This window comes from Antechinus flavipes, chromosome 2, assembly GCF_016432865.1.
Source record: "Antechinus flavipes isolate AdamAnt ecotype Samford, QLD, Australia chromosome 2, AdamAnt_v2, whole genome shotgun sequence".
Taxonomy (NCBI): Eukaryota; Metazoa; Chordata; class Mammalia; order Dasyuromorphia; family Dasyuridae; genus Antechinus; species Antechinus flavipes.
This window is the reverse complement of record NC_067399.1, coordinates 368,065,257-368,077,973: the sequence shown is the minus strand read 5'-3', so window position 1 is coordinate 368,077,973 and position 12,717 is coordinate 368,065,257. Positions and strand designations below refer to the sequence as shown.

At 41.3% G+C, this 12,717-nt stretch overlaps 1 protein-coding gene across 2 annotated transcripts in view; it reads right to left on the bottom strand.

The window, feature by feature from the left end:
* Window positions 1-237: 237 nt before the first annotated feature.
* The window catches only part of AKT1 (AKT serine/threonine kinase 1), a 127,848-nt gene continuing 115,368 nt past the window's right edge, over window positions 238-12,717 (bottom strand). For both annotated transcript variants that reach the window (XM_051978263.1, XM_051978264.1), the window contains exons 13-14: window positions 7,084-7,186; window positions 238-1,790 (exon numbers count right to left, since the gene is read on the bottom strand). In XM_051978263.1, the coding sequence (XP_051834223.1) occupies window positions 1,711-1,790; window positions 7,084-7,186 (183 nt within the window). In that variant the 3' untranslated portion in view covers window positions 238-1,710. The remainder of the gene's footprint in view (window positions 1,791-7,083; window positions 7,187-12,717) is intronic.

Sequence of the window (12,717 nt, the reverse complement as noted above, 5' to 3'; positions counted from 1 at the left end):
ATCCCCAAAAAGACAACCATCAAAAAAAAAAAAAATTAAGAGTATGAGCTCTTCGAGAGAAAGAACTTGAGTATCGCTTTTCCTTGCCTCTCCAGCACTTTGCACATAGTTTATTATTTAGTAAATACTATTTTGTTCACTCATTCAAACATCTTGCTAAGCTCTCTCTTATCTCCTGCTGACATGACACCTTTCCCTCCCACTTGATCCACAGCTTCCAAGAAAACAACAAAGGCCTAACTTGTAAAGCAATTTTTATTGAAGTATTCTGAGGGAAATTTTCCATATTATAATAGTAAAAATAGTAAAGTTGAACATTATAAAAAAATGCTGTGGACAGAGGTGAAGGGCAGGGGGTGGGGGATGCAATGGGTGCCCTGCGGCCTAAGCATCTCATGCCTGCAGCACATTTCATTTCATGGGGTTGGACAGTTGGGGAGTGGTGCATAAGCAAACTAGAAAGAATATAACCTACAACGGGGGAGGCGGGCACTCGCTGGAAACATAGCGAGATGCTGTTTGTGAAAAGTTACTAAGATGACTTGGACGATGAAATGTGAGGAAGGGGGTGTGTATGTGTTGAGGGAGTGGGGTAGAGTAGCTCCTGTCCACAATACAGTTAACAAGACCCCCTCCCCCCCATGTACTTTGACATATTCCTTTGAATACAGAGAAAAAATTCAAATTCAAGTTCTTTCATTATATATAGGCCAAGAAAAAAAAAAGCTTCTCTGAGAGTGAACGTGGCCTGGGCACAATTATAGAAGGTTACTGGGGCTTTTTCCTACATACTCACATCCAGGAACTCACCACCTATACTCTGAAGGTAGCTGAGGAATTGGGGAGGGGCTCAGTGCCAATATTTATTTCACTGGAGAAATTCCGGTAGGATGTACATGAGGCCCGATGGGGAGGGAGGATGGGGAGAGAGAAGTGGAGGAAGCTGGCAGGGAGCTGGCGCCAATGTCCACGGATGCTCCCCGAGATGACAGCGCAGAACCCTTGCTTCCTAGGCAGAACCTCGATTAGCCCCCCGAACCATCTCGCTCGCCGTGCATCAGGAGTCGTGGTCACCACACCGGGGCTGCTGAGCGCCTCACTGAGGCCGTTAGCTTGGCTCCTTTTGGGGAGTCAGTCTCTGCACTGGTGGTGAGGATCCACACCCACGCCCACGCCCCAAGCTTTCCTTGGCCCTTGAAGCCTGTTCCTCTTGTTGCTGAGGTTAATTATTGCACTAGCGACAAATGTCTTTTACATCTTTCTAAATAAATCCATCCACTTGGGTGTTCTGAGTGCCGAGACAACATAGAGGTGAAAAAATTAAAAAGCTAGATGAAATAAATAAAAAGATGAGGGGGATTTTTCTTTTCAAACTGGCTGATATGTTGGATGTCTTATTCCTAAAATGAACCTTTAAAAAAAAAAAAATGTTCTTTCCGACCCTTAGGTTCTGATCGCATGAAAATGACTTAATATCATAATTGCTTCGGTTCCTCTCAAAAACACATCAGAGAATTTTTCTTTCTTTCTTTTTTTAAAATACGAATCAATGGTGAGACTTCCTAGGAATTAATCTAAAGCGTTGTACAAAGCAACGTTGTTCATGAGTCAGGTAACACAGGAAGTTCCCTAGTGTCTGTTGAAGCCCAAGTTCCCCCAAATGCAGTCCATGTTTTGCTTCAGAATGGATGCCCATGGGGCGGCCACATATCAAGCTGTCCCACTAGCAGAGTATGAGAACTGAGGAAAATGGGGCCGTCTCTCGTTATCCACACATTCCATGTTGTCATCTGCAAAGAAGAACAGCGGGATAAAATGCTGTGTGAAGTGCATGGGCACGAGTCACGGCCGGCCGGCCACTGGGAGGTCTGACACTCAGCCCTGTGCTACCTTCCCTCCTTCCCTGGTCTTACCTCTTCTCTTCTCATTCCTCTGCATCCCCAAGCCTTGGTCCTGCAATCTGGTGGGCAGCTAGGTGATGAAGTGGATGGACCTGGAGCCCACATGGAGCCGCATCACACTGAAGACACCCCCTGGATGATCCTGACTAAGTCACTTAACTTCTGCCTGACTCAGTTTCCTCAACAGTAAAATGGACAATAATAGCACCTACCTCACAAGATTTCTGTAGAGATCAAATAAGGTACTGAAGAACTTAAGACTAGTGCCTGGCAGCACCATGACCACTTAAGAAATGTTTTTCTCCTTCCTTATCCCTCTACAGTTTCTCTTCTCCCCTCTTTCAGTCCAAATATAACCCTGGCTGAACAGTTAAATGTCACAGACTCCAGTCCATAAAGATACCCGAGGTCTTTGGGGTAGACACAGACCAAGATTGCACTTTTCCTAGAATCCTGGCTGGACATGTGCCAGGGCTTCAGGTACAAGGAATGTGCTATTACCCTAGCTAAAGCCCTGGCAGGGACCTCAAAGACCAAGTCCAGACCCTTTATTCTGCAAACAGGGAAACTGAGGATCACAGATCTGGAAAGGACAAAAAAAGCCCTGTAGAACAAATCCTCTGTTTTACAGAGTCTCTAAGAACTAATTTGCCCAAAGATCATATAAATGGTTTTAAAAGTGGCAGAGCTACAATTGCAATCTAGATCTTCAAATTTAGCAGCTTTTATAGAGGTTTGGCAAAGACTTGTTTAACATCACACAAATTAACAACAGGGAACAGGACTAGAAAACTCCCAGGGCCAAGCCACATTTCCCTAGGAGAATTATTTGTCCAGCCCATTCTCTATCAGTTTTATCAGGGCTCACAGCATTACACTCACCAGTGCCACTCAGGATACCATGAGGAGAAACACGAATGGTCTGTTTTGATCATATCATTCTACAGTGACAGGTCCCTGGTGAACCCATAAAAGGCAGAGTCCTACCCTTGTCCTTTCCCTCCCTCCTCTGTTTCTTCCCTTCCTCCTTCTACCCCTCCTTCCCTCCCCCTCTCTGTCTCTGTCTGTCTGTCTGTCTGTCTCTCATACTTCTCAGTCTTTATTTTACATGGATATAATTTATAATACAGACGGGAAATATTTAAGAATTGTGAACTCAGTTCCCACTCATAGTGGGAGGAGGAAAGGGAAAAGGAATAAATATTAATATGGCAACTATGAAGTACCAGGCACTGTGATAGGTGCCTTTTATAAATGTTATCTCATTGAATCGTCACAATAACCCTTCTAGGTAAGTTCAGAGACCACTTCTGAATTTTTTTCTGTGTGCAGTGGGGAAAGGGACAGAGAAGAATAGATACACAAATAGTACAACATCCCACATAAGCAGAGAGAATTAAATACGTTTGTGAAAAATTAGTTTAAACACATAAGTCATAAGCAAGGTGCCCATTCCATTCAGAGGGTCACCTTTTCAAATAGGTGTTAGTATCCAACACAAAAGAACTTTAACAAGTCCCTCATCTCAGAGCCTCAATTCTTACTGGGCCCTGATACTATCTCCTGGAGATCCACATGCCTCCACACTTGCCTCTTCCAAGTCTTGGCTGACTTGTTTTCTGTTCAGGTGTACTGATATAATCCCTGTCAATTTCCTGATAGGTTCATATGCAGATTCTGAATGCATTTTGCCTTTATTTTACAGACTTGCTCTTTTAAATATTGTTAGAAATATACAAAACATATAAGTAATTTTTGTGCATTTACTGCATATTTTTCTTGGTATTTTGGTGTATCAATGAATTGTTTTAATTCATTTTTCTGTTTGTTCTTATATAATTCTTTTTAGAGATTATATTAAAGAAAGATTTTTTATTTTCTATGCTTAACATTTTAAGATAAATCTATATTCTATGTTGCCCAATACTTTTACTGTTTCTATTGTATCACAACTTTTATGTTGATATTAATGTGATTATGATATATAGCATGATTATATAATAAGGTAATTATATTATTATTATAAAACATTTTCCTCATATAAAACCCATTTAATTTTGGTCATCAATAAAAACGTACTAATAGTGAATTTTCAAAAATGAACAAAAAGTGTGATTTTAGGATTTCTTGAGTTGTTCTGGACACTTCTGGAGAAAACTGAGATGAACTGTGGGACACTTAGGAACCATGGAAGCCTTAGTGAAGACTAAGGCTCCCTCACGAAAGTCGGCTTCTAGAATGAACTATAGCAGCACATGAATTGAGAGACGTGCCAAACATTAGTGACTACTAGGATAGAGGAAAGTGGAAGACCAGATAATCTACTCTTAAAAAAAAGAACCTTTACTATCACCCTCTTTTGTATTTATAACTTAAAAAACATCTGCAGCCAATAAAACTTTGAAGTCTGAAGAATTCCCTGCTGAGCAAGGGAATTGAGCTCAATTTGTCTTAAAAGAACAACTGTCTGAAAACAAGAGAGCCCAGCTCCCGGAGGGAGAGAGCTGGCATCTATCTATTCCTGGGTGCCGCCATGAACTCACTCTGTGACCTTAAACAAGTGCTTCTCTCTGAAGCTCAGTTTTTCCATCTGGAAAATAAAAAAGGAAAACCTTGCACCTTTTGGGGTCTGGAGCTTTCTGATGGCCCTGGTTGCCTTTAAGACAACCCTGTTCCTCTTGGAACCTTTCAGGCCATGTGTATTCTGGGAGGTCCTGACACTGAATCTGCTGGAGCTTAGGCAGGACTTGTTGGAGTGGGAAACTCCCTCCCTGTCAGGGTATAGCTTTGGGCTCCACTCCCTTCCAAGCCAAAACTCCTCTGAAGACCAGGATGGGCCTGTTGCAGTGCTGGCCCAGTCTTTGGGAGGCTGGCTGATGGGCCCAGTCCTGCCCACTGGTCCACGCACAAGGCTTTGCTAGGGATAGAGGCTGGAGGGAGGAAGGTGAGAAGAAAGCCAAAAACTCATTCTGAGTTTGCAAACTCTAATCGGAGGATGTCTTTCTCGAGTCTGGGAAAACAACAACTCAGAGGGAGTTAAAATGTATAGAACTTCTACCTTTCTCTCCTTCCCTTCTCCTTTCCTCCGTTTCCCTATCTGTAAACAGAAGGAAGCTGGGCCATGTAAATGTGAGTTACTAAAACATACATCAAGAATTGGAAGGGACCCCAGAGCAGTAACAGTTCCTCAATAAACATTTACAAAGCACCTACTATGTCCAGGCATTGTATTTTTCCTCAAAAGCCCTGGGAAGATCTCATTTCACAAATGAGGTTCAGAGGTAGATACAACCTGTCCAAGGTCACACAGTCAAGTCTCCTCTAAATCTAAAGCATGGCTGGGTGCAGGCTCCAGGTAGACCTCCCAGACTGGCTGGCCTTCGCTCTCTCATCCTCTACTGAACAGAAGAGTGGGTCAGGCCATCAATCAGTCACTTGAGAGCTGAGTGGGGGTCATAAAGCTTAATCTGGAGATGGATGGGGTTTCTGCAGTTTGCCCTGCCACAAGTGAGAATGCAGGAACACATATGAATTTAAATCCCTTCTTTTTTCTCTCATCATTTGTGCCTTTATATCCCCAGTTTTTGGCAGCTAGCAGGTGCTTAATAAATGCTTATTATTGGAACTTTGGACAACTCTAATTTTTCTGAGCTTCATTTTACCCATCTGTAAAAAAACTATTACTTCTACTACTATTATCACTATCACCACAACTACAGATGATAAAACTTAATTTCTATCCAACACACAAGGTCACTAAGAAAAAACCCTCTGTAAATCTATAAGGACTATAAAAATAAAAGTTATTCTTCTAAAACAGAATATTAGAAGTAAAAGGGGTCTCTTAAATACCATCCAGTAAAACCCCCTCAATTTACATAGCAAATAAGAGAGTCACAGACACTCCGTTAAGGTGACACAGCAAGTTCATGTCAGAACCACACACTAAAGCCAAGATCTCCTGCCTCCTTGTTAAGAGTTGCTCGTTACTGATGTCCTTCTTTACTTGCACACCAGCCTAAACACAGAGAAAGCCTCCAACAAGGGATCAAGTAATAGCTTCTTCAGACAGACCAGACTTGCCATATCCACAACAGGCTCCTGAGCATCTCTTTTAGTTCTCCCACATATTGCTCCTCTACGGTCCCACCCAAGTTACAGTCAGAGCTCCAACTGTTCCAACCGCCTGAGTCATTTTCAAGGACGGGGATGGAGTGGGAACCAGGCCATAGCCTCTTACCAGCTCTAAATCTATAATTTCCCCCTCCCCAGACCCAGCACAGGAGACAAGTGTGATGTGGGTCCTACAGGTCTTTCCCATCACTTTCCTCCAATGGCTGAACTATGACAACCACACAGGAATCCATGTGTAGCCTTCAGAAGGAGCTGCTTTTAAGATGCAGCAGTTTAGTTGATAAAACTTAGTTTATTTAATTTTTCCAAAAATTGACCCCAAGTCTAAGTAGTCATGTCAGACTCTGCCACTTATTATTTATATTAGTCTTTTCCTCTCTAGATCTCAGGCTTCCTGTCTGTAAAATGGGGTGGAGGAAGGGAAGGAGTAGATGAGAGACAGAGAACTGGGAGGGACCTCGGAAGTTAACTTGCCCAAGGTCAGACAGGTAGTCAGCATTATAAGCAATCCCTGAACTCAGCTCTCATGACTCTGGAGCCAGGAGTTTCCCCACCGTGGCACAAAAGGTGCATCTGAGAGACTCTCCTTGTTTGGAGTCACACATCTGGAAGTCAACTCCAAGCTCTGCTACTTTTGTGACCTTTGGCAAATCAAAGACCTGGGCCTATGTCAAATAAGGGGGTGAGGGTACATGATCTTCCAATCTAAATCTATGGTTCAAAGATGCTCTGACCAATCTCATCCATGAGAAGATGGTGTGCTCAATGTCCTTCTGTCCCCTGGCTTCCATCTTCCCAAACCCAGTCTGCGTCTCCCCTTTAGCACAGGCCTTTTTTCCCTCTAGTTCAGATTTCTGCTCTCTCTCCTCAACTTCTGGCCTCTGCCTCTATTCCCTAGCTTTTTTCTGCTGCATCCTAATCCAATCTCTGCCTCCCCATGTATGTCCGGCCCTTCCCTTTAGTCGAGACCTCTCAAAGACTGCTCCTCCTGCCCCAGGGCCCAAGCAGTCCTGCCCCAGCAGCTGCCCCTCCAAGCCCCAGAACTCACCTTGGTCAGGAGGGGTGATTGTGATCATCTGGGCTGTAAACTCCTCATCAAAATACCTGGTGTCGGTCTCAGATGTGACCTGCGGCTTAAACGGAGGCACCAGCTGCCGGGAGAGACGGGAAGAGAGAAATGCGTGTGAGTCCTCAGTTCTCCAAGCCATCCCGGTCATTCTGATCCTGCGTGTCCGAAGTATCCTCGGGCTGCTCGCCCAGGGGAAGCGGACCTGAGAGCTACGGCCTGGGCGGAGACTGACTCAGGCTTTCCCCTGCTGATGGCAGATTTCTCCGGCCTTCCTCAAAGTTCAGCCAGGCAACACTACTCCCCCCATCCCTGGGTGAGTGCCTCCAGCCCCAGAGGAACAACTACTTCATCCCTCCCCTACGGGCTAAAAAGCCCGCCTACAGTACTGAGACACGTCTTCCGAAGGCCCTGTGAGGAAAGCCAAGACATTATACAGAAGAAAAATCTTAGAATGTCAGAATGGAGGGTCCGCAGAGATCACTCGTTCAGTGTTCTCATGAGCAAACTAGAGCCCGAGAAGCTAGGATCCCAAAGCACGTAAGTGGCCAACCAAGGTCGCCCGGCTCCAGATTTAGTGTCCATTAACCTAGGAACGCTTGCGGGTACGCAAGCACAGTGTCTTAGGGGAACGGTCCATGAAATAGGTTTTTAATAAGGAGGAAGTGAAAAGTTTAGATCTCAGGACCTGCCAAAGCAGCCAGAGAGCCCTGGGTGCCTGATACGCAGGGGATGACGGGAGACCATGATGGTGTCACTTCTCTGACTTTTCTGGCCTTGCTCCTTTGGACCCTGTCCCCGGGGCCTTGGCTTTAATGGAAACTAGACTTTTGTTCCATGTCCCTCACTTTCCAGCCTCCCTTTATGAATTCCTTTTTTGTCTTTAGCTAGTCAGGTCCTTGAAGCACAGGTGTCAGGCTGCCTTGTTTTGTATCCCTAGCACGTCATACACAGCACACAGTAGGTACTTCAAAATTACTTGCTGTGGAGCAGCCCCAGACCCTGTTTTGGCCAACTCTTCATCAACCAGAGAACAGACTGGCAAGGTGGGAAAAGGGTAAAGAGAGGAAGATGGCATCAAACCACCTACATCCATTCACTCGAGTACTGACGAACTGGCCATTGGACTGGCTCTGGAAGAATGACTAAGGCAGGTGCCCTCGCCCAGCCCTTTCTCCCTTCAACCCAATTCACTTGCATGTCATGGTGTCATCTCCCTGATGTCATGGTCCTCTTCAAGAACAAAGGCTAAATCACACGACGAATGAGCCAAAGGGTCTGGGCTCTAACCCTGGCTTTGCCAAGCTTGGATCTCTGGCCAGTCATTCCCCTTATCAGAACCCATGAAGAGCTGAACTTGAATTTCTGTGCATGGAAGAGACTAACCATCATCACTATCTGAATGACAGAACCTTAAGCCTTACCCAGAACTCATGATAAGAGCCTTGGAGGGTGTCAGCTTGAAAAAGGGAGGAAACTAGGGGGAGGCAGACGAGAAGGGGTTTTCTTCTGAAATGCAAGGCAGGGAGAGGCCCGAATATTTACTAGATGGCAAGGGAGCTGGTTAGGAAGGAGCTGGGCTGGCTTCCCCAGGAAGATGAAAGAGATCTCCATAACTTACTTCATTTCTCTAAGATTTGGTTTCATCATCTGCAAAATGGGAATAATCTGGGAACCATCCACCTCATGGGGATGCTATAATCAATATGCTTCATAAGCCTTAATATACTACAGAGAACCCTCATAGTCAGCTTGTATCTTCTTATATCCCTGTCTCCTTCCAAAGAATGAACTTCCTTAAAGATAGGGATTGTTCCTCTTGTGCCTCAGTATCCCAAGCTCAGTGCCTGGTACAAAGCAGGCACTTAACACATGCTTTTTTGACCAATTAGCAATAACCTTCTGCCCTTTTTACAGGTGAGGAAACAGAGTAATATGCCAAGGGTGACAGTCACACAAAGAGAAAAAAGTCAGGGCCAGGGTTTGAATGTATCCAAATCTCGCAAGTCTAGCACTCAAATTATACTACACTATTTATACTATACAATGCTGTAATGTAATACGATATGCTATCTATTATATAGTGACATAATAAAAGGTAATATATGACATAATGTAGTATGTAATAGAACAGAATAGAATGTAATAGGTAAAAGGACATGATAAAAATAATATAATCTAATATGTGGCACTATGTAATGTGTGACATAATATATGGCATGACATGAAATAAATATGTTATGTACTTACTAAAATAATATATATATACACATTTTATATACTTAAAGCATAAGTATAACATATTACATATTTACTGAGATAATATAAAGCATTTTGCAAACCTTTAAAGCACTACTTTAAAGCATGTTAGCTTTTAGGTATTATTATTATTATACAATGAGTTGCTATTCTCCAAGAGTAAGACTTCTAGATTCTAAAAATGCTCCTTAATTTACAATCTCTACTTTAGCCTCAGTAAACTATGGCCTGAATGCTAAATTCAAACCAGCTGTCTAATATTATTTGGAGACGAGACTGGTTTTTACATTTTTTCAATACATGAAACTTTATATAAAAATTTAAAAACCATTCTGGTTCGTGGGTCTCAGGCAGCTTTCTAACCCCTTCCCCTAGTTGATGATAAACTCTGCATTTGTCTTTTTGCCAAGATGGCTACTTGAATGTGAGTCAGATCATCCAGCATGCACATCCCTATTCCAGCAAGACCCTGGAGTTCACACCAGACTGAAAAAATGATCAAGAAATCCAAGGAGAAACTACAGTAAGTGATGTCTTCCACTCCAGAACTACACACACACACAAATTAGTCAGTAGTCCATGCATAATAGGGCAGGACCCATCCTCAACTCTCAGAAAAGCCTGGCAAGGCCACTTAGCTGATCAGACACAGAACATATGTAGCCTGTAAGGCTCTATGTCCAGATGCAGCAATTGCCTTAAAAGCAACCAGGGTTGTCAGAAAGCTCCTATAGCCCTCAGCCTGGTCCACCTTAGGCCCAGGGACTCTGAAGTTCCTAACCATGTGCTTAAAGGCTGGAGAAAGACCTGAAAATCCATTGCTTTGAACCTCAAAGATTCAGAGGCAGTTGAACTCTAGGACGCAAAGGTCAATACATGGGGATCCAGAAACAAACCACATCATTTCCTTCAAAAGTGCAACAGGGTCCTGGCATGAAGCCCTAATTCAGAAACTAAACATGGATAGATGAACAAGTAAAAAAATACCATATGGCATCAAAAACCACTGCAAAAGAACTAAGAGATCACTGTATAAAGTAACAACAATATTGTAACAATGATCAACTGTGACTTAGTTATTACTCTGATTTATTCAATGATCAAAGAAAATTCCGAAGGACTCAGGATAAAATATGCTATCCATCATCTCCAGAGAGAGAACTCATAAATTCTCAGTGCAAATTGAAGTATAATTTTCTCACTTTCTTTTTTTGTCACATGGATAATATGTTTTGCATGATTTCATAAGTATAATTGATATCATATTGCTTACTTTCTCAGTAAGTGGGAAGATAGAGGGAAAGAATTTAGAACTCAAAATTTCTTTTAAAAGAATGTTAAAAATAAATAGTAAAATTTTTTTTAAACTGAAAAAAAACCCACTGCAAATCTAATTCTAAGAACCACAAGCAAAGACTCAAAGAAAAAAATATGGGATTTTCCACAAGAAATACATGAATACCTAGAAGAAATGAAGCAAGACATTAAAAAAGGAAATGAGCTCTTGAGGAAAGAATTGGAAAGAGAATAAGTAGGTCAAAAGAGAAAGTGGCAATCCTTACCCAGGAAATAAAACCTCTAAAAAAAGCAGAATAAACCAAACAAAAATCGATGATTTCACAAAACAGCAAAAGATATTAGAACAAAACCAAACAATTGGTTTCTCCTTCAAGGAGAGAATTTAAGAATCCACCAAACTGCTCCAAAACTGTGATTTATTAAAAAAGAAAAAAGTCTACATACTTTATTTCAAGAAATAAGTAAAACTACCCAAACCTATAAGGACCAGAGAACAAAAATGGAAAGAATCCACTTTCTGAAAGGAACCCCAAAGTTTTAAATTTCAGAATTATCACTATCAAAATCCAAAGTTCCACTCATCTAAGTTGTATTTTTTCTAAGAATTGATAAAGAAGCAATTCATATACCAAAGACTTATACAACCATGTTCATACAAAATCTAACAATTTCTAATAAAAACCAGAGGAGATCTTGGCACTCAATATTCCAAAAAGTAAAGAAAAATAATAGGCTTACAAACAGAAACAATTAATTTATCCTGCAAAGCTGAACCTAATTCTATAAGAGAAAAAGTAAATCAGTAATGGAATGGAGGACCCACAATCATATCTGATGAAATGCTTGATCAGAACTGAATAGGTATTTTGAAATACAAACCCAAGAGTCCAGAGAAATCTAGTAATTCATTTGAGACACTATAAGGAGCTATAGGATGAGGGAATACTCACATTCTAATGAGGATACTAGAAATAAGTATTCCTTCAGAACTCTGTCTTCAAAAGATAAAAAAGAAATATTGAAATAAGAAAAACAGTACTGGGCAGAGGTTGGAGGTATGTAAGCGGGGAAAGAGGACTAGTTCTGTTCTGTGAATTTAAAAGCGGGAAGAAAAAAGAAAGTAAAGAGAAGAAAAGAAGGAAAAAAGTAGAAAGTGGGGTGGAACTTGACAATTATAATTGAGTTCCTTAAGAACATTTAAACATGGAAAGAAAGATAAGAGAACTGGGCTTCAGGTGAACTCCAATCTTTTCTGAAAGTGACAAAGAAAGAGTTAAAAACATAAAAAAGAGTTGTGCATTAGAACGTAGTGCAGAAGTTCCTCAAACTCAGGAGGTAATCCAGTGGAAAATGAGGGAAGAGGGTATTAAGTGGGAGTATAATATTGGGAAGGGAAAAGTCATAACAAGCAAAACAAATTTCCTGATCCTTAAGACAGGAATTTGGAAGGAAGAAGAGGAGGGAAAAAAAAAAACCCTAGACTCTAAGGGAATATTCCAGGCTGCCTTTTAGGAAACTAAGAAAGGTTGAACAAATGGAAAATGCACATAAACGTAAGGTGATATTATCAAACTGTAAGAAATGAACAAAGAGTATAGTGATCAATTGTGAATAACTTAGCTATTTTTAGTATTGCAACGATCCAAGACAATTCTAAATGCATATTGGAAGCATACAATTTTTACTTTTTTTTTGGTGTTTTTTTTTTTGTTTTGTTTTGTTTTTGGTCTGTTTTCTTTCATAACGTGACTAATATGGAAATGTTTTGCATGATTACAATGTACAATCTATATTAGATTGCTTACCATCTCAGAGAAAGAGGAGAAGGAAAGAAGAGAATTTTGAACTCATAATTTTAAAAAATGAATGTTAAAAATTTGCTTTTACATATAATTGGGAAAATTATGATAAAATATTATTTTTTAAATAGACCACAGAAATGATTTCAGAGAATCCTGAGAATGAAGTAAGCAGAACCAAGAGAAACAGACCATAAAGAAAAACAACTAAGAATTAAAAACTTGATCAAAGGTAATTAGCTAGATGGTACAGTGAATA